A 25,231-nucleotide genomic window follows, 5' to 3' on the forward strand; every position below is an offset into this window, starting at 1 on the left:
AACATTTGCATCTGGAGTAACATGGTGAGTGGCTCCAGAGTCAATGACCCAATGATCCTGCTCAGCCATTGTTGCATCAGCACTTGTTGAAGCATGTAATCGATACCCCTTCGAAGAATACATACATGCACACTTATCATACGCAGTAGTGTGAGCCTGAGTAGGTTCTTCATCATACCTCGATTGATTGTTACTAACAATTTGAAACAACTCATCATAACGATGCCAACACCGATCAACTAAGTGCCCAATTTTACCACAAAGTTGGCACTGAACACGCGGTTTGCCTCATCCTCGACCTGCTCGACCACCAAACCTGCCACCTGACCGAGCAGCAGTCATATTATCTCTATCATAGTTCGAATAAGACCGTTTGGAGTAATCACCTAGACCAGCCCCACGAGCAACATGAGCCGCAACCATCACCATTTCTTCTTGAGCTGCAAAACCAACAATTTGCGTCTCTGCATCTATCAGCATGGTGCATACCTTATCTAAGGATAACATATCACCGCTCAACATAATAATAGCCATAAATGGTTGATATTCACGCAGTAGCCCTTTCAAAATGTTGGCAATATGTCCTACAAGAGGAATCATACTACCAAATGAAGCCAAAGCATCAAAAATTTCTTTGACTTTAGCAATGTAAACCCGCATATTGTCTTCACCTTTCTTGAGAGACTGAAGTTTACAATGTAAACTCATCACCGAGGTTGAAGACCTAGTTGCAAAGTATTGCAACACTGTAGCCCATATCGATGCAGTTGTCTTAGCTCCCACAAACTGAGATAGAAGATTTGGACTAATGGTGGACAGTAACCAAGACGCTAAAGCACTATAAGCTTCATTGGGAACTAGGCTGCCATCTTCATCAACAATCATCTCTGGTGGAAATTGCATAGCACCGGTGAGAAGACGCTCAAGTCTATGACTGCGAACAGTAAGTAAAACTTTTTGTTTCCACAACAAGAAATTTATTTCATCCAGTACCACATTGATTTTCTTGTTAGTGAACATCGAATCACAACATTCAGTAGAAAAAGAAACAATAACCACATAAAGATTTGTTACTCAACCAAGACCACCATACTAAACTATTGGAGCAACCACCTTCCACGCTTAACAATCACTCTCTGAGTTACGCAGCAACAAATAGAAAACTCTAGAAACTTATGGCTCTGATACCATGTGAGGAAGTAACAACAATGACAAAGTGTAAAACCATAATGCATATCATTTATTGAACAATAATACTCCTTATATACAGAGTTTACTGCCAGCCCTTAAACTGCTCAACAGCTAACAACGAACATCTAACAATCGTTCCTAACAGCTTCTCTAACTATACAACTAACCATACACATCAGCTAACAGCTCCATCATTCAATAACAGCTTCATCATTCAACACTAACTAAGGAGTTCTAGGTTTTTTTTTCTACGTTGTTTTTAACTTGCTGAATAGCTTTACGTCATGAATCCTTTTTATGCCCATATACTCCACAACTATAACAAATAAGTTGAAGTCCCTCGTATTCCATTTTTGCGTAAAACCACCTATATCTATGCAAGGTGATAATGGTTTATTAAGATCAATTGACACAGTCAGGCGTGTATACCTTCCTCTTTATCCTTTACTTGTGTTGTAGTCCATCTTAATAACATTGCCTATCGTAGAAGCGATTTTGTTTAACAAAGCCTTAGTATAGTACCTATATGGTAAACCTGGTAATCTTATCCATACTATGACATACGATGAGTGCTTCTTTGTGGTCGAGAACGAACGTCTCCAAGGTTGCACTGTCAGGTAAGAGTCGTATATTATCCAAGGTCCTTCTGTTAGCACTCTTAAGTAGTCATTTTCATGTTCGAATTTAACAATGAAGTAGTTGTTATCGAGGTCTATTACTTGTTATCTCTCTTGGGGCCGCCATAATACTGGGATTCTAGAGTCCAGGACTTTGAATCCTATATTTCTACCTAGAGGTCTATTTATGACCGACTTTTCCATGTTCCTGTCTATTAGGTTATGTATTCTCTCTGAGAGCTTAATGGTTGTGTAGTCCCCATATTTGTCTATGATGCAGTCTTCCTCGTTCAAGACGAAATCACATTCATCCTCAATCATGATGTTTGCAACTCCTCCTGTTTTCGAGGAACCAACTACCATATCGACATAAGATTTTCTTCCAGCTTTGGTCTTATCGTTGATAGATTCTGCGATGTCTTGCTTTCTTTTCTGGGAGAGATTTTCGGTATAGTCCTCCATGCAAACATCTGATGTTTTACCAAGTTCTTTGCTTGTCGAATCAGTTTTCCCAATCTCTGTTGTTTCCTTGGTTTCCTCTCCACATGCGGTTCAAATCATTCTTCATCTAACCGATCAAAGTTTTGTATCAAACACAGAGATTCGAACTTCGTTGCATTCTTAAGTAATCGATTGAAACATCATATAGAGTGATTGTGCACTCCTCACACAAAAGGTGTGTATGATTTCCATCTCTTTATTAATGCAAAAATAAATGAGGATTGTAACTTACAACTTTTGAGCACCCGAAACATATAAAAAGTCCAGCTTTTTCGTAAGTACTCCTTAATGACTCTAGGGGAGATTTTTTCACATTATAAATAAATGAATCGATTATAATCTTATTAATTTAGAATAAATATGTTAATAAAATCATTGTTATAAATATCATCATCAATCTTAAAGTGAAATTAAATTCCTATAAAAGTATACGAAAATTAGTTGAATATTTATTTCAGAATATATTAATTAATAAAATATTAAATAATAACATATAAAATGAAATAGTTCATTTTTTAAAGAAAAATACACTTTTACGTAATTCAAGAATTTTGTGTCATTTGTTAATTAAATGTCACATAAAACAATAATACAACTGATATAATATATCTTTATCCCACATAATAGAAATGAATGTTACTTTCATATATAATAAAAATGTTATTTTAATAGATAATATATTAGAAAACGACATATATGGGTAAAAAAACAATTTTCATTGTATGAAAAGGAATAATAATACATATTGTAATTAATTATTGCATGAAAATGGACAAACTTCTAAAACTTATTTCGAAATTTTCACTTTATAGTCAATCATTTGACTCACATTCACAAAAGTTATAAATACCAACAACGTAGGTTCTTTCTCTCTTCATATTTTCACATGAATATTTGATTGCTTCATATAATGAGATTATTTGCATATAATATATTGATCGATTAATCCAGATCGAATACTGTAAAGGTAAGACGACCCTCCAAACTCATTTTATTTCATTTGTAAACGTCATGGTTTAAATCTCTTACTTTACTTAAGAAATCTAATGTCTCATCTCACTAAATCAACTAGTTGTTAGTGATTTTTTCCTTTGAATAGTCTAGGGTGATTATTAGCGTTGTAAATGAAACGAGCAAGATCGCGAGTTACTCAATATCAACTCGACCAAAGCTCAATAAATACTCGACTCGAATAGACTCAACTCGAGTTCTTAAAGAGCCAAAACAAACTACTTCATACTCGACTCGAAAAACCACGAGCTAATCGGAAAAAACAATATATTAAAATTTTATTTTTAAAAAATTAAATTATGAATAATAATAATAATATTTATGTGTTGATTTTATAAAAATACAGTATAAATGTATTTAAGATTCATGTTTGAGTACGAGTTTGAGCTTTAACCGGGTTAAGTTTAAGAATTTTTTATTTCGAGTTTTTTTTTAGCTTTTTCGAGCTTCAATTCATGATTTCGAGTTGAGTCAAACATGAAAATTTTAGGCTTGCGAGTTTTCAAGTCGAGTTGAACTCTATTTCAGAGTTTTTGAGTTAAATCGAGGTCAACAATATTCGAACTCGACTCGGTTTGTTTTTAGTCCCAGTGATTACAATTTAATATGCGCATATATTCTGTAGACACAATTGTTTAAATAGAAATTTTCTAGGATAAAGTATTTCATTTTATCACCGAAATCATTTAATGAGTTCAACCTAACTATAATTTTTTTTAAAATAACAACTTTGAAAATATAAATATAATTATAAAATGAAATTAAAAAGGTATTTTATTAAAGTAAAATTAAGAAAATATCATCCACACATAGAGAAGATGCTTAGCCATAAAATAAGGGAAACATCTAAATTTAAGTGTAAAGAGAATTCCTTAGTTTCGGTTCCTCCCCTACCAAAGGTCAAAATCTCCCTCCTTTCCCTCTCTATCTAAGCCCACACGTAATTGACTCATCAAAATCAAATTGACTCATCAAAATCAAAGTTATCATTTTTATTTTTTGGGGTTTAATTATTCTCTTTCTTTTCTTTCTTTTTCCTCTAATTTTCTTATGAAATAAGATGAGTCGTTCCACCGCACCAATGGGAGATCTTGATTAGAACCCGAAAAGGAAAGAGAAAATAAACACCCATTTTTTCAACACAAAATTAAAAAAAAAAAAAAGACCCAGGTTCCCTTTGTTTTCGTTCCTATTCTTTCTTGATCTATGTGAGAGCTTCAATAACCGTTACCCAGATCTCAAAAAATCCACTTGTTTAATTCTTTGATCCAAAAAAAAAAATTCAAGGAAAAGGGTAAGATAAAGAGGGAAAAACCCTACTTTTTTTGGGAGGGTGGGTGTTAAAATATTCAATGCAGTGAAGGTCTTTGTTTAAAAAAACAACTTAAAAAGGGTGAGTTTTGAAGGGAACCCGGATCAAGAAATTGAAGATTAAATCAGGAAACAAAAAGAAGGGGAAAGGGTTGGATCAGATGGTGGTGGGATTGGGTGCAGATCCTAACAGCGAGATATATTGTGGGGGAGTGGGATTTGATAACAAGAACAAGGGTGGCGTGTTTTTGGAGGCAGTGGATTTGTTTTGGTGTGGTGGGGCTGCATAGACAAGGATGCAGCTTCACGTCTCGCCTAGCATGAGAAGTTTAACGATATCAAGCAACAATGGGTTTATTGATTTGATGAAGATTAAGGTGGCAGCTAGACATATTTCATATAGGACCCTTTTCCATACCATTCTTATTCTCGCTTTCTTGTTGCCTTTCGTCTTCATTCTTACTGCTCTTGTTACCCTTGAAGGTGTCAACAAGTGTTCCTCATTTGGTATGCCCATTTAATTTCCATGACCTTTTTTATTGTTTTCTAATAGATCTTCGTTGGATTTGATGTGGGTTCTTTTCTATAGTCAGGTGGCAGCTGATTTGATGTATGTTTTCCTTAGTTATTGCCATTTGATGTCTTCTTTTAGGTCTATTTGGTTATGCATTTGATTTTGATTGATATTATGATGCATTTGATAATATTTGGATTGATCTCAATCTGATTTGGGGTGTTCATGCATTATGGAGCTAATTTGGTTCTTTATTATCTTAATATTAATTTAGTTTTCTTTATATCCTTTTCTTTTTAATCTTAGTTTGTCCTGATTCTAACTTGGTTGTGCATTTGATTTGGCCATGCGGCCACCTTTGATTTTCAGTTGGTTGATTTGATGATGCTCCATTTTTTAGATTCATGTTGATCTGATTTGGTTTGGTAATTGAGCTCGTTAGTTAGTAATATGTGGGCTTGTTTTGCATTATTGATGTGGTTGTTATGTGGCATAACTGGTTTGATCCCTAAATCTATAATTTGTAGCTTTCGTTGACTGTAAACTTTTGTTCCTCATGTTGAAATGTAAAAGTTATTTGCGATATTATAATATCCAAGCATAGAAAAAATGAAATTGTCAATGTGTTTTTTGACTAAATTTTGCTGGTTGAATCTAAATCTCAAGTTAGTGTAATTCAGTTTTTAATCAATTAAAGCTTTGGTTATCAGCTTGATTGAACTTGCTAGATTTTACAGATGGACGAAAATTGAAAGTGCAAAATCCTTTTGTTGTTCCTTAGCTCTGCTTGTACAAAAGTTTTCTGCTTTTTGATGTCTATTTCGGTTGAAGTTGTAATACAGGTTTATGGATTTATATTAGTGCTCTTGTTATATTCTTATTTGTTGTTCTTTTTATTTATCACCATATGAGTTCTTTTTCCAGTTGATTTACTGATTTACACATCTTACCTTAGTGAAATTATAGGTTTTAAAAACACTGTATTTTGTGAAATTGGTCAAATTGGAACCAGATTTTTCTGTTTTCAAAAGTTTAATTATTTGTGCTATCGAATAATTTTGAGCACCTAACGTTCCTGGTGGAAGTACCATGAAAACTGATTAGTACTGGTTAATTCAATCTTATATAATTATGAACTTATTGATTCTTGATATTGTTCTCCTGATGGAAATACCATGAAAATTGATTAGAACTGGAGTTCTTTATAAAATGCTGTTATTAGATCCATGACTCTTCTACTTGTTCCACCATTCCCAGATTGTTTAGGTAGGCGGTTAGGACCGAGGCTTCTTGGTAGAGATGATTCAGAGGTAAGTATCCATATTCTCCATGCTGGAACCAATTTTTCGATTCGTCTTTTGCGGGCAACAATTTATTTATGATTTTAAATTGAGTTTGTTTTTTGTGGTGATTGTGCAGCAGAGACTAGTTAAGGACTTCTATAAGATCCTCAATCAAGTAAACACTGAGGAAATCCCGGATGGTGTCAAGCTTCCAGATTCATTTAATCAACTTGTTTCTGAAATGAAAAACAACCAATATGATGCAAAGACGTTTGTGCTCGTGTTAAGAGCAATGGTACAGTCATGTTACAATTCTTTTAATTTTCTCTATTGCTATTTTCTATTTTTCGTAATATGGTTGAGGAAATAAGGTTGATGTTTAATTGTTTCTGTTGCATCAATTAATATAGTAAGCCCGTTGGGTGTTGGGTGTTGAATAGACATGGAAACATTTTCTTGTCACTATATTACACCCGAAGTTCCTAGCTTAAATGATTGTTTTACTTTTGTGGTTTATGGACTTTTGGTTGCATATGATGGAAGCTAGCATAATCTTGATGGAAGACTATCATTGTTTTTGGTATCTTGGTCGTCTAGAACAAACGGGACCACAGATGACACAGAAAAATGAACTAAAGAAGATTAAGAACTTCCTCTTTTATCTGACACTTGATTATGATTATTAGGCTTCAAACAAAAATGGTGAAAGCTAGGGCTATTAACTGTTTCGCATAATAGGATGCTTTATTTTTCTGTTTCACTGAGACTTGGTAATAACTCATTCTTGTCCTTCAGTGGATGTATATAGTGCACTTTGGGTTAAAATTATGCATGTACAAATATCCATATATGCTCGGTATGAATTCTAATTTTTCTCAAATTCTGTGAGTTTGGAGAACTTCCTTAGTGTTCGTCTTTTCTGCACAGATGGAGAAACTTGAAAGAGAAATTAGGGAATCTAAATTTTCTGAGCTGATGAACAAACACTTTGCCGCAAGTTCCATTCCGAAAGGTTTATACTGTCTTTCTCTGCGTTTAACAGACGAATATTCTTCCAACGCTCATGCACGCAGACAACTGCCTTCTCCTGAGCTCCTCCCTGTGCTTTCCAACAACTCTTACCACCACTTTGTCTTGTCAACGGACAACATATTGGCTGCATTGGTTGTTGTCACTTCTGCCGTTCAGTCATCTCTAAAACCCGAAAAAATTGTCTTCCATATCATCACAGACAAGAAGACTTATGCTGGTATGCATGCCTGGTTTGCGCTAAACCCTGTGTCCCCCGCAATAGTCGAAGTGAAAGGTGTTCACCAGTTTGATTGGTTAACTAGAGAGAATGTTCCCGTGCTTGAGGCTGTGGAGAACCATCATGGCATCAGAAATTACTATCATGGCAATCATATTGCGGGAGCAAATCTCTCTGATACTACTCCTCGAACATTTGCTTCGAAATTGCAAGCTAGAAGTCCAAAGTACATATCTTTACTCAACCATCTTCGGATATATTTACCAGAGGTAATTCAAGACGGCCATGACAATTTCTTCTTTTCCATGCATCATCTTTCCTCTCAAAATAATGTTTTGATCGTGCGTTTTGAACAGCTTTTTCCAAACCTTGACAAAGTGGTGTTTCTAGACGATGATGTTGTAATTCAGCGTGATTTGTCGCCTCTTTGGGATATTGATTTGTGGGGAAAGGTTAACGGAGCTGTTGAAACTTGTAAAGGAGAGGATGAGTGGGTGATGTCCAAACATTTCAGAAACTACTTCAATTTTTCCCATCCCCTTATAGCTAAGCATTTGGATCCCAATGAATGTGCATGGGCTTATGGGATGAATGTTTTCGATCTCCATGCTTGGAGAAAGACAAATATTAGAGAAACATATCATTACTGGCTGAAAGAGGTAACTTATTGGCTACTAATTTTCCTAACCGTTTGTATAATTCTACCTCACTTACCCTTGTTCAAATTTGCATCACATCACTGTCATCCTTTACATATATCTTTTTATATTTTGTTTTACATTTTTAAAGTCAGAATTAAACATAGGTTTCCAAATTTTTACTTGGATTGAACAACACTGGTTTACTTTGATTATTGGTTTCTTCATGGCAGAACCTGAAGTCGAACCTAACAATGTGGAAACTTGGAACTCTTCCACCTGCTTTGATTGCATTTAAAGGCCATGTTCGTCCAATTGACCCGTCATGGCATATGCTCGGTTTGGGCTATCAGAGTAAGACCAATGTTGAGAATGCAAAAAGAGCTGCAGTTATTCATTACAATGGCCAATCGAAACCATGGCTGCAGATTGGCTTTGAGCATCTTCGACCATTTTGGACCAAGTATGTAAACTACTCCAATGATTTTGTTAGGAACTGCCACATTTTGGAATTGTAGTTAACCGGATTAGAGGAGTTAGAAGGGACGATATAGACTCGGAAGAGACACTAGCAAGTCAAGTGTTTTTATTGCAGCCTGAAAATTATATCGAGATCTATTTCAGGAAGGTAAGGGGGTGAACAATTGGGCTAAAGAGTGGACTGGACTAACCGCCATCACTCGAAAAATGCATGCTTTAGCCGGGAAAGGACCTGCATTTCTAGCACAGCCAAGAAAATTCTTTCTTTTTTCAGTTTGTAACATAGCAATCGATCGATATTTATTTATTTTTTATGTGGGAAAAGGATACTCGTATTGCTCTTCCTGCAAGGCTTATTGGCTTATTGTTCGTGTTCGGAATAAGGTGCAAAAATACACAGAGACTCGGTCGGAAGTGTTTCCCCATTGGTGTCACTGCTGTAGGAACACTATGGCCATTTGGTAAGGGCTCATACATCAAACCCACACACTTCTTTTCTTTTCTAAAATAAAAAAATCTGTTGGTTTCATTTGTTCTTTCTCCTTTTGCCTTTATTTTGAAATATTTTGTGGAATTTTAGAACTTAGACTATGGAGATTGCTTTGTTACAGCTCCCATGAACAAGGGACTTGCTCTTAGGTTTTATGATATTCACATATATATTATATATTTGTTATGTACACTTCATCAGAAACATTTAAAACAAATTTCCTGAAAAAAAAATATTTTTTCATCACATATCAGAGATGACATTAATAATAATTATCTGTTACTTTTTAATCATTTTGTTTAGTTTATCTGATTTTCTGTTTATTATTTGAGTGTCTATTATACATTTTAATTTACTAAATTATATTTTAGTTAAAAAATGTTTGTTGATTTGTCTTCTGTGAATCACATGAGCAATATTTTTTTAATGGTTACTCGTATTTCACTTGTTAGTCTATTAATCTGGACTGGATACTATATAAGTTTTTATCTTTAATTACATAATTTAATTGTTACGATATGGTCTTTGAGTGTTTTTTTGTTTCTTCAATATTTTTTTATTTTTTAAGAATATCTATCGAGTTTAATTTCTCTTTTTGACAGTTTTTTCGTTTGACGATTTAATTTCTTAATTTTACATGATTTTTTTATTTTTTTAAATCTTTTCCGTTTTAAGTTCTTTTTTTTTTATTAAATTTGAATCACACATTCGTTTATCATTGTAAAACACCTGTGAAACCTATATTTCTATTTTGAAAATAATTTTCTTATTTCTTTTAATTCAATCTGATAACTTTTTTTTATCTAATTTGATTCATTAATTGCAACTTTACAAATTCATTATTCCCACCCATCTATTAACTCCTTATACTAATCAATACCTTATTCTCAAAATCCATTTTTAAAGATATTGGATTCTTTAAATATATTATTATAATAAATATATTATATAAATAAGTTCATCACAAATATTTTATTATGCATGCGACAATTATAATATATAGAATTTAAAAAAAATCATCAATAAACGTACACATACTTATGATAAGTCATGAATTGATAGTATAATATAATCTAAAGATTAATCAAATAAAATAAATTAAAATCTCTTTAAAATACATTTTGGAAGACATTAAAACAAGTCCATTAGAACCTAAACTTGTTTATATCAGAAAACATAATCTAAGGCATATGTTGTATGAGGGTTAATCAATCAAACCTTAGTTTTAAACTTTAACACTTATTTTTCTTTGAAAAAATGACTATTAAGATAGATAAAATTTGATAAATATATTTTATATAAACTTGAACATTCTCAAATAACTTTCGAATACAACAACAACAAAACCCTATTCCCATATGTAATGGAGGTAGGGTAGTAGGTTGTCCCCAACGCCAGGTTGAGAGCAACTTCCGTGGAAGACCTCCGGCAGTCAGAAAAATTTAAAAATAAAGATAAAATACAATGCATGTATAAATAAAGAAATAAATAAATACATAGTTGAACAGTCTTCATATGCAGTCTTCATATGCGCGTCTGTAATGGGAAGTTATCCCTGCATACAAATCTCTGAATATAGACAAAAAAAAAACGCGAGTCCCAAAATAAATTTAAAAGACGAAACATGATAAGGATATACAGAAGTCAGTTGTTGCAAGCTACGATAAAAGAAAAATGTCAAATGGGTTAAAACCTAAACTAATGCAACACTACTCCGCTATCCTAGTTTTAATCCTTCTAAAATTCCCATGAAAGAAACATATTAAAAGTAGAAGTCAAGGAAATTACTATAAAGGCACTAAAAAGAAGGCAGAGATGCTACACCCTATGACTGTGACCCACACTACTCTGCTACCCTGGTCTTAAGTCTCCATACTTTCCTATCAGAGGTCATGTCCTCGGTAAGGGCTAAATCCTTCAAATCAGATCTCAAGCAGTCTACCCACTTCCTCCTTGGTCGTCCTCTCCTTCTAGCATCGTCGACTATAATCGACTCTACCCTCCTGACCGCATCCGACTGTTGTCTCCTAAGGACATGCCCAAACCACCGTAGTCTTCCCTCCCTCGATTTTTCAGATACAGGCATCACCCCCAAGGACATCTTAATTGCAGAGTTTGGAGTCATTTCCCACAGAGTCTTACCACATGTCCATCGAAACATTCTCATTTCTGCGGCCTCCATCCTCCTTACGTGATCCTTCTTGATTGCCCAACATTCTGATCCATACATCACCGCTGGTCTTATTGCAACTCTATAAAATTTTCCCTTAAGTTTTAGAGGCACCTTCTTGTCACACAAAACTCTTGTAGCTGCCCTCCACTTTAGCCATCCCGCCTTTATACGGTGCGTTACATCATCATCTACACCCCCATCTTTATGTATCATAGACCCTAGATACTTGAAACAATCCTTAGAGGGGAGAACGTGTCCTTCGATGCATACGTCTACATCTTCATCGTTTTGGTTCCCACTGAAGTTTGAACAGAAATACTCTGTCTTTTCAGTATTGATCCTTAGACCTTTTTCTTCCAAAGTTTTCTTCCAGTTATCCAGTCTGCTATTCAACTCAGTTTTTGTTTCAGCAACTAGGACAATGTCGTCAGCGAAAAGCATACACCATGGAACACCGTCTGGTGTCGCACAATAGATGTCATCCATAATCAAGGCGAAGATGTAAGGGCTAAGAGCCGACCCCTGATGGAGTCCGATTTCTACTGGGAAAGCCTCTGTGTCCCTAACTGTAGTCCTGACATATGTACTAGATCGACAGTACATATCACGAATCGCTCGGATATAAGCAGTTGGGATTCGTCTCGTTTCCAAGGTCTTCCATATCGTATTGCGGGGAACGCTATCATACGCCTTCTCAAGGTCAATGAACGCCATGTGAAGATCTCTATTTTTTCCCCTATATTTCTCCACAAGCCGTCGAAGTAGATGAATCGCCTCCGTAGTAGACCTACCTGGCATAAAGCCAAATTGGTTTTCCGAAACCGTAGTAACCTGTCTCAACCTAGCCTCTATCACCCTTTCCCATAGCTTCATGGTATGACTAAGTAGTTTAATACCTCTATAATTACCACAACGTTAGGGATCTCCTTTATTCTTATAGATTGGTATCACCGTAGACTCTCTCCACTCCTCTGGCATCTTGGCAGTCTCTAAAATAATATTAAAGATGTTGGTCAACCACTTTACTCCCTCTTCTCCTAGGGCCAGCCACACAGTGATATGAATTTGATCTGGACCAACAGCTTTGTCCCTCCCCATCTTTCTAAGAGCCATTTTGACTTCCTCACTCCCAACCGTACAAGTAGGGCAGTTATTGGTCGTAGTATGATGATCGACTGACCCATCAACGGTACTATCTCTACAAGGAGAGGCACCGTCATTAAATAAGCCATAGAAGTAACTACTCCAAACCCTTTATATCATGATCTTTCACTAAAAGAATACCATTGTTGTCCTTAAAAAACCTAATGCTACCTAGATCCTTTTTCCTATTCTCCCTAGATTTTGCAAGCCTGAAGATGTCGTTTTGTCCTTCCTTGGTATCTAATCTCTTGTACATTTCCTCGTATGCCTTATCCTTTGCTTTAGCCACTGTTTTCTTGGCTTCCCACTTTGTCTCCTTGTATATTTGTTTAGCTCTCGATCTTTCTTCATCGTCATTGCATTGTAAAAACTCCTTGAAGCATTTTTGCTTTGTCTTCACCTTAGTTTGGACTTCGTCGTTCCATCACCACGATTTTTTATATTCCTTGGCCTTCCCTGTCGATAACGCTAGGGTGTTTTTGCCCATCTCTCTGATGGCATATGCCATATTTTTCCATAACATATCTTCAATTTTCGAGTTTGTAGTTCCAAAACATGTATGAGACAAAACCTTACTCCTAAAGTCATCAGCTTTTTCTCCATGCAAGTTCTTCCAAAGGATCCTAGGTTTACCTAGTTTATCCCACCTATGAGTGCTCTGCCCGTGGCGTACGCAGAACACCAACACCAACACCAACAATCTGTGTTGTGATGCACATGCCTCATCAGGGAACATCTTACAGTCAATGCAAGCCCGTCGATCCCGATTTCGAACCAGGATGTAGTCAATTTGGGTACAATGTCCCCCGTTTATGGAACGTAATCAAGTTCACATATCTCTTGTTAAAGGAGGAGTTAGTGACCACCATATCGTGAGCAGTAGCAAATTCAAGCAACGTACGCCCCTCCTCGTTCCTACTACCAAAACCGAAACCCCCATGAACACCGTCATACCCGTCGATTGCACTACCTATATGGCCATTGAAGTCTCCCCCTATGAAAACTCTTTGGTCCTCCGGAATGCTCCTAAGTACATCATCTAACGAATCCCAGAAGCAACATTTCTCCCCCTCACCTAGGCCAACGTGTGGGGCGTACACCGAAAGGACATTCACCACTTCCTCTTCTATAATGACCTTAATCATCATGATCCTATCCCGGTATCTGCAAACTTCAACAACATTATCCTTGAGTCTAGAGGAAACCAAGATACCCACCCCATTTCTAGCGTTATCTACGCCTGAGTACCACAACTTGTACCCGTTTACACTCTCTGGCGTGAGCCCCTTTCCACCTAGTCTCTTGAATACATGCAAAATCTATTTTCCTATTACTTAGTACGTCGGTCAGCTCCAACAGCCTAGCATTTAATGTGCCTACATTCAACGTACAAACTCTAAGTCTAGTCTCATTGGCACCACTCTTTCGAGCCCGCCCCCTATACGTCCAATGGGATCTAAAAGAAGGACATGACCTCAAGAAATCATTTGTATCCGAAGCTATGAGGAACTATGAAAAAGGAATCCAAAGAAGACAGAAGCTGACACCAAATAAAACGCTATAGAAATGAGGGTACTAAGAAGCTAGTTGGTTACTTAATAGGATTTTAATTTATAAAATACTATTGTAAAAGTAATTTGGTAAACTTAACAAGACAAAGAAATAGTTCTTTATATCTAAAAACAATTACCACGAAGATTCAAAAAAATAATTTTATAATTGCACTAATAACAAACGTTTAATCAATAAAACGTTGAAACCCCAAAAAACCCTTGTTAGAAAAGAAAAGTATGAAGCAGATTAAAGAACCAAAATGAAGTGGAAGTTGGGAACCTAAGGTAGATAGACAGCTCAAGCATATATAAACAATCAAACAGAGATCAAATGCAATTAAAAGCAATGGGAAAAGTAAGATCAGAAACACCAGATTCGTAGGGTGATATGAGAAATCAAAGCGGTCGAACCAAGAAAAAGACAGATGGATTTGATCCTCCCTTCGGTTATTTTTCCTTTCGCTTGAAATGGGGGAAAGCTCAGCTCAGATCTATTTTTTAACCTTTAGGAACTTATAACTCAAGTCCACGACTGCGATAATTGAACAGCGGCAGTGGCGGCGCTAGGGAGAGAAGATAGCCTGTACAAAACAAGAAATAACGTATAGAAATAGAAAAAATGAAAAGAAGTAGAAATAGGGTTGCTTTGCTTTTTGAGTGAAGTTCTTCAAAACCCAGATTTCATACAACTTTCAAAGTAAAACCCAAATCTTAAACTTAAAAGCAAACGCCTCTATCAAATCAGATTTTCCAGATATAAAAACGCTGAAAGAGATCTCAAGGAGAGCAACAGCCTTGCAAACTTTGAGTTGCTAAAACAAGTTGCTAAAACCCATTAATTCCAAATAACTTTCGAATAATAAAATAAAATTGTTCAAGTTATCACATGATCCTAACAGTAGGAAACTCATTTTTTTTAAAACGTATTGTTGCTTAAATGGCCCCGATGCTCATAGTAACTTAACCATTGTTGCTTTGATAGTCCCAACAAAAAAAAATGAAACTTGAATTTATTGTTACTCGTATCAATTGTTAGTTCGGTTGATCAACTTGTAGACACTCATTTTTGTCCGTAATTTTTTATATAATAATATCGTATAATTTTTGAAAATATTTTCGAAAAGCGTATAACATATAGTTTTTAAAACGGTTATTGAAAACGTATAATGTATAATTTTTTAAAAAAATCAGTTTTTGAAAATATATATAATATGGTTTTGAAAATATATATTATATAATTTCGAAAACATTTTATTTTTTTTTGACATATTATTATATATTATATTATATTTATATTATATATATATATATATATATATATATTATGTATTATTTTATGTTTATTTTTTTTATTTTTTTTATTTTGATCCAGGGTCCAAAACAGTCCAAGGGAATTAAATGGACCTGAACCAGCCCAAGGTTTAATTAGGGTTACACGTTCAGCTTCGCACCGCATGGGAGATCAAATCACGCGCTTAAAAGCCACGCGCCAGCAAGGTTCCAATCACAGGTCGAAACGTCAGGCCGAAGAACCCAAGACTGCACCATCCTGGGGTTTTCAGTCAACCCATAAACCCCACTCTTTTCAGGGTTCAAAACGACAAAAATTGGGGCTATAAAAAGCCCTGGTGAAGCCAAACAACGGGGAAGAAACGAAAACCACCGAAATAACACAATGGAACCAAACAAGGAGAGCAACACAAAAACGAGCAAGACATCAATCGAGCAACAACACACCAAAAACACAAACGACAACCAACACAAAAAAACCGAGCCATATACAGTAAGCATATACGAAAAAACACAAAAGCCAAAAATTGAAACAAAAGCGTAGAGCTTTGTCTCCAGGAGGGTTATCAAAGCGTGGAAGCATCGCCGGTTGCCAAGAAAAGTGAAGAAACCTCGACGAAAAAATGGTAAAAATCGAAACTTTTGTTTAGATCTACGTCGGAGGAGGCGTTTTTAGGAGGTTTTGGGTTCATATTTCACTTCAGGGTGTTGAGAGGAACGTTTTTGGGGAAGTTTGTTTTTTCTGCGGCGGTCGGAGCATCAGTCCGGGAGGTGGTGCGAGTCTAGGACGGTGGTCGGCCCTTCGACCGGTTGGTTTTAAGGGGAAAGTGTTTGGGAGAAATTTTTAATTTTTTTAGTTGGTTTTGAAATGAATATATTTTTGGGTTTTGGGGTATTTATAAAAGAGGGAACACATTGTAATTAGCAAATAGTTAAATCATTTCTGCAGTTTCTCAAGTTTTGATGTGTAATTTATTTTGGTCACCTGTTACAAATTGACCCCGAAATTTTGAATTATTTCAATTTAATCCTCGATTATACTTCTCGTATTTTTGCAATTTATCCCCCTAATTTTTTTCTCTTGTAGTTCATTTTTTGCATCACTTTGATCCATAAATTTCAATTCATTCCAATTTGATCCCTTAAGTTTTATTTATTTCCTTTATTTTATTATTTCTAATAATTAACATTTTTTTATATTTCTTTTTTGAAAAATAACATTTTCTTCGTTTTTTATTTATTTTTATTTATTTTTATTTTTATTTTATTTCTTTTGAAATTTAATATTTATACATTTTTATTTTTTATTTTAGTTTAGTTTAATATTTTCTTCATCTTATTTTTTTTTCTCTTTTTACCTTTTTTTATTTTCTTAATTTAATTTCTTCTCTCTTTGATTTATTTAATGTTTTATTTTACCATCTAACACCTTTTTAACTTTTTTAGTAGTAATTTCAATCAATCAAAGGTAGGCAATTCGAATTGAATTTTTAAATTTTGATTTAAATTTTAATTTAAATTTTCGCAACTATGACAACCGACAAATTAAATGGTACCGATATGGCAGTTCAAGGGTGTTAATCCTTCATTGACTGTAACTGACTTCAGAATCTGACATATTTCTGGTAAAACACAGATCAGGTAAGATGGTGTCCGATCAACCTAAATTTTTTTAAATGATCGGTGGCGAGTCTAACGATTTTATTTAAGTCGAAGCCCAATTTCGGGCTCACCCGAAATACGGTTGTGATAGCTTGGCGACTCTGTTAGGGACAGGTAAGTGAGTTAGGCTAAGGCTAATTTCCAGTTGTCTTCTTAAGTGAAAATTGTAAGTTTAAATTTTAATTTAATTTTTCGATACTTTCTACTTACCTTTGATTATTTTTCAAGTAAATAGTTGTACTAACGTTTTTTCAATGATTTCAGATTTTTAAAATTTCCATCTAAGGCTCTATAACCGAGCTTCAAACCTTTTCTTAAGTGGAGGTGAAAGCGACGCCTTCGTGAGAATTTATTCTCCATATAGGCCTAGCAAGTAACCTTCGGGATTTATATACCTTATGTCTTCGTGTGAATTTATTTTCCGCATAGACATAAGGGAATGTATCATCTCGAGTTTAACTTAGTCCACATAAGCTTGTAATGGGCTTAGGACTAAGGGTCTAGCAAGCCCAATGGGCACCAACAAGGAGAACTTGGGTATCTTTCTTTAGAACATAAACCATGAGACTACAGGGAATTAGAGTCCACCCCGAAACTTTATTTCAAAACCTAGGATTCTTGAATTATCTCATATTTTACTTTCTGTTCAAAGCATGCGAACTAGACAAATATACGGTTAGGATTTGCTTGAAATTAACATGTGGGATAGAAAACATGTATGGGTAAGAAATGAAGCATGTTGGGTAGATATCATGTGGGGTAGGACTTTTTATTTTTATTATTCTTTTTTTATATTATCCTTATCTCACTAACTTTTTTCCTTTCATTTTTTGTTTTCTTTTACTTTATTTTTTATTATTTACATCATTCAAAAGAGGTGTTGATCCACAAAAAATGTGTTCGTTAAACATAAATAATTTGCATTAATGGACAAAGGGGTTATAATACAAGAGGTGAAAAACGCAAAAGTTCGACTATGGTCAGAAAAGACTCAGAATGGACCGGGATTTACATCGAGCACATCAAAAGTCAACTTTTTGAGTTGGCAAAAGTTGCAGGGGCAGATGAAAAAATGTTACTGACCTGGAGAGTCCCTTCAAAGACAACAAGAACAAGATGGCATAACGATAGCTGAAATTAGAGGCCATTTTTCATATAGTTTCTATCGATAGAAGGCTCCAATGGTGTTTCCGTTAGGGAATAAGCTCAGCAAAAAGTAAAGGAAAGAGATGCAGTCATTCGAGACTTCTTGGAACAAAAAGGCAAGAGATGCAGTCATCCGAGACTTCTTGGAACAAGTACAAAAAGCATATCATCACTTGCACAGTTTAGCCAGAGAAGCCGGAGTGGTTCGACATGGTAATCAACCGGTGACAGACGAAGACAGAAGACTAGTCAACCTATTAGAAGTTGTTCGGGGTCTAGAGGACTTAGTCATAATATACATTTAAGATATTTTTGTCTATTAAAAAAATAACACTTTTATCCAAATAAAGATTATTTATAATAACATACATGTTATGGATCAGTGCCTCGAAACTTCATGCATCATGCATTCTTACATATTTCGCGTTATTTTTCTTTTTTCATTACATTCACATTAACTAACAAGAGATGTCTCATAAAATAGGAACAAACACTGGACACTCCGAGCATTGGACACACCTCATCCTTACAATACCAAGTTTAAATAAAAAGGAAATGTAAACTAAGATTGCTCAACTTGAAGAGAACATAAGTCAAAATCAACAAAATACCTTGGATTCCATCACTAGGAACCAAGACTCATTGGTTGACCAGATTATTTTAATGTTGTTTGGACTGAATTAAATGAATGTTCCAAGGGATGGGGCATCCTAATGAGGCTTTTATTCCATATTGCAACATCCTGTTTGAACTTTCACATATTTCTTTTTGTAAGGGTATTTAAATGAGTTTATGCTACTTTAAAAATGGTGAGCATTGAATCAAATTTATAACTTGAAATTCTCTGAATATCAACTGAATTAAAAAAACTCTGTAAATGATTTAGAGTTACAGATCTTTGACAAAGTGACATGATTAAAAATTGGTAAAACAACGACCCTTGACCTTACCCTAAAAGACACATTCGAACACCATATCCTTCTCTTGCAGAGACCAATATAAACTTCTCCTTTCATAAGGGAATGAACAAGAGGCTCGATATTAGGTATGCACAGGAGTGGACAACATGGGGCATCTCTTTTGTATGACATTACTATACTTTTGTTGAGGACGTTCGATGATGATGATTATCTTCACAGATAGAATAGTCGAGTAGATGAATCTAGTTTAGGTAAATTGCTTGGAAATTGAACTCTAAAAATGAGATTTCTTGACTTTCAACAACACCTAGACTATAACAGGTTCTTCTTGACAAACTTAAGAAATTGGATCCGTATACCCAGATTATAATATTATATGTATACAATAAAGCTTGAGCTGTCCCTCTAGAGCAATTGGTTAAATGCCCCAGCTTTATGGATAAGATTCAGCTAGTCTGCTAAAGGTGATTATAATATCTATACAATAAAGCTTATGTCCTCCCTATAAAGCAATTGGTTAAATGCCACGGCTTTATGGATAAGATTCAGCTAGCTAGACAATGTCAAATTAAATCAAATTTATCTAAATAAGGAGTTTTGGTAAAGATGGACTAAGGGAGTTAAGAAACACCTGTTATAGTCAATTTCACAGGAGCACTCAAGAATTTCATTTTTAAATCGATATTTCGGCACTACCTTTGTTAGAGGAGTCTACGAAGCTTGAACAAATGGAAGGTTTCAGAGAACCGAAATAGACGGTCTAATAATTGATTATGCTAGTTGCGTCATTTTATCCACATCTGATTAAAATACCAAGCCAAGAAAGAGGGGCATGTTGCAATGTTCAACAGGACTGAGAAAAAAATTATTTCCAAAACCTTAGAAAATAAGAGGCCAACCTGAAGCCAACTCATCAATTTGACATTTGTCAAATAGCTATAACTTTGAAAACATTAAAGAGCTATTGATTCTTTTGAGTTTCTATGAACTCATGTTTATGATTTGATTCGATTGTGAGCCTGAATTAAGGGGTAATGTTTTACAAAATTATTATATTCTTAGATCTTTTTTCCCTCCTAAAATAAAAGAAAGGAGAAAAACGTTTTCAAACAGAACAATCTCAAATGTGAAAGGTCCTTGAAGCTATTGAGGCTCAATTTGCCTCTATTGAAGAAAGAATAAACAATTACAAAATAATAGAGCATTTCACATTCTTAAAAGAAAATAGTCCGAGTAATCAGATAGAACTCGTGACGTTGTCAACAACCCGAGAAGAAAATGGGGCATGATTGATTCCAAGGACAAGACCAACAGACAAAAATAAGGCTCCATCCAGGAGATAAAACAGAACTAATTCATGTTGCATACATCTTAGACATACTTAAGACCAACACATTTATCATTTTTCGTATACATAATTTTTGCAGCTTAGAGTCAAGTTTCAACTTCAAGACAAAAGATACTCGACTCAAAAGCACCTTCAAAAAAGATCGATGGTGGTTGCTTAACTCAGTAATAGAGAGCTACACCTAAACCAACTTGACATATTAAAAGATCGACATATCTTATAATCAACTTCAGACGGGTTCGAGAGCCAATTCAGAACAGATCCAATTCAGCTTAACTCAACGGTGAGTGGCTAGTTTCCATCTAAAGTTTTCAAGCCATATTTCAATCTCACGTGACTTTCCCGTGAAGGGGAGTTATCCAAAGATCATCTCACTTGGTTTAGACCCGTGAAGGGGAACCACATGAAGAATATACCACTTGGATTTATCGTGAAGGGGAGTCATCTAAAGAATAATGATCGGCTTAGGCCCATGAAGGGAAGCCATTCTTCACTTAAAGGAACTGTTCGCAGTATAACTCAAGGCGAGAAGGGTTATATGTCAACAAAAACCTTCGATTTCGATTACATTCAGCTAAAGAACATATCAAATTTATAGCATAGCTCAAGGCAAGAATGGCATCTGTCAACAAAAACCATCGAGTTCGATTACATTCAGCTCAATGACATATCAAATTTACAGCATAGCTCAAGGTGAGAAGGACTATCTGTCAACAAAAACCTTTGAGTTTGATTAAATTCAGCTCAAGGGCATATCAAATTTACAGCATAGCTCAAGGCGAAAAGGGCTATATGTCAACAAAAACCTTCGAGTTTGATTACATTCAGCTCAAGGGTATATTAAATTTATAACATATCTCAAGGCGAGAAGGGATATTTGTCAACAAAAACCTTTGAGTTCGATTACATTCAGCTCAAGGTTATATCAAATTTACAGCATAGCTCAAGGCGAGAAGGGCTATCTGTCAACAAAAAACCTTCGAGTTCGATTACATTAAGCTAAAGGGCATATCAAATTTACAACATAGCTCAAGGCGAGAAGGGTTATATGTCAACAAAAACCTTCGAGTTCGATTCCATTCAGCTCAAGGGCATATCAAATTTACAGCATAGCTCAAGGCGAGAAGGGCTATCTGTCAACAAAAACCTTCAAGTTCGATTCCATTAAGCTCAAGGCGAGAAGGGCTATCTTTTAAAAAACCTTCAAGTTCGATTCCATTAAGCTCAAAGGCATATCAAATTTACAGCATAACTCAAGGAGAGAAGGGCTATCTGTCAACAAAAACCTTCAAGTTCGATTTTATTTAGCTCAAGGGCATATCAAATTTACAGCATAGCTCAAGGCTAGAAGGGTTATCTGTCAACAAAAACCTTCGAGTTCGATTCCATTCAGCTCGATGACAGTGAGGAACTAATTTTCGGTTAAAGTTTAAGACGGGGTCTTTAAGTCAAGAAGACGATATGGGGCAATCTCTTAGCCTAGTACAACATAACTTAATTCGAGAAAAGTTATCTGTCAACGAAAACGTTCGAGTTCGATTCCATTCAGCTCGAAGGCATATCAACCACATGGTAGTGTCGAGGAACTACTTTTCAGTCGAATTTTCAAACTGAGGTCTTTAAATCAAGGAAAAGACTAAGGTTGACTACGATTTGGCAACAAGAAGTCACCTTCCGATTCAAATTCCGAACTACGATTTCAATTCCATGAAGAATGATATCATTTCAAGACTGACTCAACTTCGAGACGGAAGAGTCATCTGCAACTCAATTTGATAGGGAGATATTCCTAATTGCAATATCAAAGTCAATTTTCAACTCCACGAGGGAGGATATTAGACTCAGGGACTCCTTCATATCGAACGAAAATTTGTGTCCTTTTATCTTTATCCTATTTTTCGTTACACAAAAAAGGACAAAGTGGAGCAGCTTTAGACACTCATTTTCGTCTGGAATTTTTTTATATAATAATATAGTATAGTTTTTGAAAATATTTTTTGAAAAATGTATAACATATATTTTTTAAAACGGTTATTGAAAATATATAATATATAATTTTTAAAAAAAACGGTTTTTGAAAATATATATAATATGGTTTTGAAAACATTTTAAAAATATATATATTATATATATTTTTAAAACATTTTTAAAAATATATATAATATATAGTTTTGAAAATATTTTTGAAAATGTATATAATATATAGTTTTTAAAAATGTTTTAAATATATATATATATATAATATATAGTTTTGAAAATATTTTTGAAAATATATTATATAGTTTTAAAAACAATTTTTGAAAATATATTATATAGTTTTGAAAATCAACTTTTGAATATATATTATATAGTTTTGAAAATCAATTTTTGAAAACATATATTATATAATTTAGAAAACATTTTATTTTTTCGACATATTATTATATATTATATTAATATTAGTTATATATATATTATGTATTATTTTATGTTAATTTTTTTATTTTGGCCCAGGGTCTAAAACAGTCCAAGGGAATTAAATGGACCTGAACCAGCCCAAGGTTTAATTAGGGTTCCACGTTCAACATCGCGCCGCATGGGAGATCAAATCACGCGCGTGAAAGCCACGCGCCAGCAAGGTTCCAATCACCGGCCGAAACGTCTAGCCGAAGAACCTGGGACTGCACCATCCTGGGGTTTTCGTCAACCCACAAATAGCCACAAACCCCATTCCTTTCGGGGCTCAAAACAACCAAAATCGGGGCTATAAAAAGCCTCAGTGAGGCCAAGCAATGGGGAAGTAACGAAAACCACCGAAGGAACACAACGGAACCAAACAAGGAGAGCAATACAAAAATGAACAGCAAGACATCAATCGAGCAACAACACACCAAAAACACAAACGACAACCAGCACATAAAAAACCCGAGCCATATACAGGAAGCATATACGAAAAATCTCACAAGCCAAAAATCAAAACAAAAATGTAGAGCTTTGTCTCGAGGAGGGTCATCGGAGCGTGAAGCATCGTCGGTCACCAGGAAAAGTGAAGAAACCCCGACGAAAAAAGAGTAAAAATCGAAACTTTTGTTTAGATCTACGTCGGAGGAGGCATTTTTAGGAGGTTTTGAGCTCGGATTTCACTTCAGGGTGTTGAGGGGAACGTTTTTGGGGAATTTTATTTTTTCCATGGTGGCCGAAGTGGCAGTCTGGGCGATGGTGCGAGTCTGGGACGGTGGTCAGCCCTTCGGCTGGTTGGTTTTAAGGGGAGAGTGTTTGGGAGAAATTTTTGTGTTTTTTTAGTTTGGTTTTGAAATGAATATATTTTGGGTTTTGGGGTATTTATAAGGGAGGGACCACATTGTATTTAGAAAATAGTTAAATTATTTTCGCAGTCCATCAAGTTTTGATGTGTAATTCATTTTGGTCACCTGTTATAAATTGACCCCCGAATTTCAAATTATTTCAATTTAATCCTCGATTATACTTCTCGTATTTTGTAATTTAACCCCCTAATTTTTGTTTTTTTCTCTTGCATTTCATTTTTTGCATCACTTTGATCCATAAATTTCAATTTATTCCAATTTGATCCCTTAAGTTTTATTTATTTCCTTTATTTTATTATTTCTAAATTTAACATTTTTTATATTTCTTTTTTTAAAAAAAAAACATTTTCTTCATTTTTTTATTATTTTTTATTTTATTTCTTTTGAAATTTAACATTTATTCATTTTTTATTTTATTTTAGTTTAATATTTTCTTCGTCTTATTTTTTTCTCTTTTTACTTTTTTTATTTTCTTAAGTTAATTTCTTCTCTCTGTGATTTATTTAATATTTTATTTTATCATCTAACACCTTTTTGACTTTTTTCAGTAGTAATTTCAATCGATCAAAGGTAGGCAATTCGAATTGAATTTTTAAATTTCGATTTAAATTTTAATTTTCGCAACTAAGATAATCGACAAATTAAATGGTACCGAAAGGGCAGTTCAAGGGTGCTAATCTTTCATTGACTGTAATCGACTCCCTAATCCGACATATTTCTGGTAAAACGCACATAAAGTAAGATGGTGTCCGATCAACAAATTTTTTTTAAATGATCGGTGGCGACTCTAATGATTTTATTTAAGTCAAAGCTCAATTCCAGACCCACCCGAAAGACGGGTACGACACAACTGAAATGTGTCAAGAAGAGATGAATAGATTCTTTGAAAAATTAAGTAGAAACAACTTAAAGATAGAAAAATTATAAAACGATTTAGTGCGGTTCAACTTCTTAATCAAGTCTACATCTACTACTTTAGTTTTCCATACTAAAGATTTTTCAAATCCACTTGATTTTCTTACCTTTAAAATAATGTGTAACCTTACAAATTCTTCGTGTATATACCCTAAAATTTTTCACGGAAACATAAAAGTGATGATTACATAGAAGTTAATTATGAGTCAAAAATAGTGATATGGAAAAACTATAAATTGAATGATTTTTATTAGTTGGTAGTTCTTCTATTTATCAGAAGTGTAACACATAAAAAAATTCGTAGTGATGAAATTAAAAAGTTTTTATAAATAATGACTAAAATGAAAATACAGCTGAGTGTACACAAAAAGGTATAAAAGGTTAATGTTGAAATTTAAATTTTTAGTTTATGACCAAAATGAAAATATAGTAATAGTTCAATGACTAAGTCTGTAATTAACCACATCAATATATATATATTTTACAGAGAA

The 25,231-nt window shown here is 34.5% G+C and overlaps 1 protein-coding gene across 2 annotated transcripts; it reads left to right on the forward strand.

Annotated features, from left to right (window-relative positions):
- The first annotated feature begins 4,410 nt into the window (after nucleotides 1–4,410).
- On the forward strand, nucleotides 4,411–9,324 carry LOC120138430 (probable galacturonosyltransferase 13). Of its 2 annotated transcripts, none has more exons than XM_039153891.1 (6): nucleotides 4,411–5,138; nucleotides 6,403–6,455; nucleotides 6,565–6,723; nucleotides 7,356–7,946; nucleotides 8,034–8,336; nucleotides 8,549–9,324. In XM_039153891.1, the coding sequence occupies exons 1-6, from the start codon at nucleotides 4,928–4,930 to the stop codon at nucleotides 8,831–8,833; spliced, it is 1,602 nt and encodes a 533-aa protein (XP_039009822.1). In that variant the 5' UTR covers nucleotides 4,411–4,927; the 3' UTR covers nucleotides 8,834–9,324. The 2 variants fall into 2 exon arrangements, with proteins under 2 accessions (XP_039009822.1, XP_039009823.1); XM_039153892.1 differs by having other exon boundaries at nucleotides 6,568–6,723.
- Nucleotides 9,325–25,231: the final 15,907 nt, after the last annotated feature.

Source organism: Hibiscus syriacus, unplaced genomic scaffold, assembly GCF_006381635.1.
Source record: "Hibiscus syriacus cultivar Baekdansim isolate YM2019G1 unplaced genomic scaffold, ASM638163v2 tig00110691_pilon, whole genome shotgun sequence".
Lineage (NCBI taxonomy): Eukaryota > Viridiplantae > Streptophyta > Magnoliopsida > Malvales > Malvaceae > Hibiscus > Hibiscus syriacus.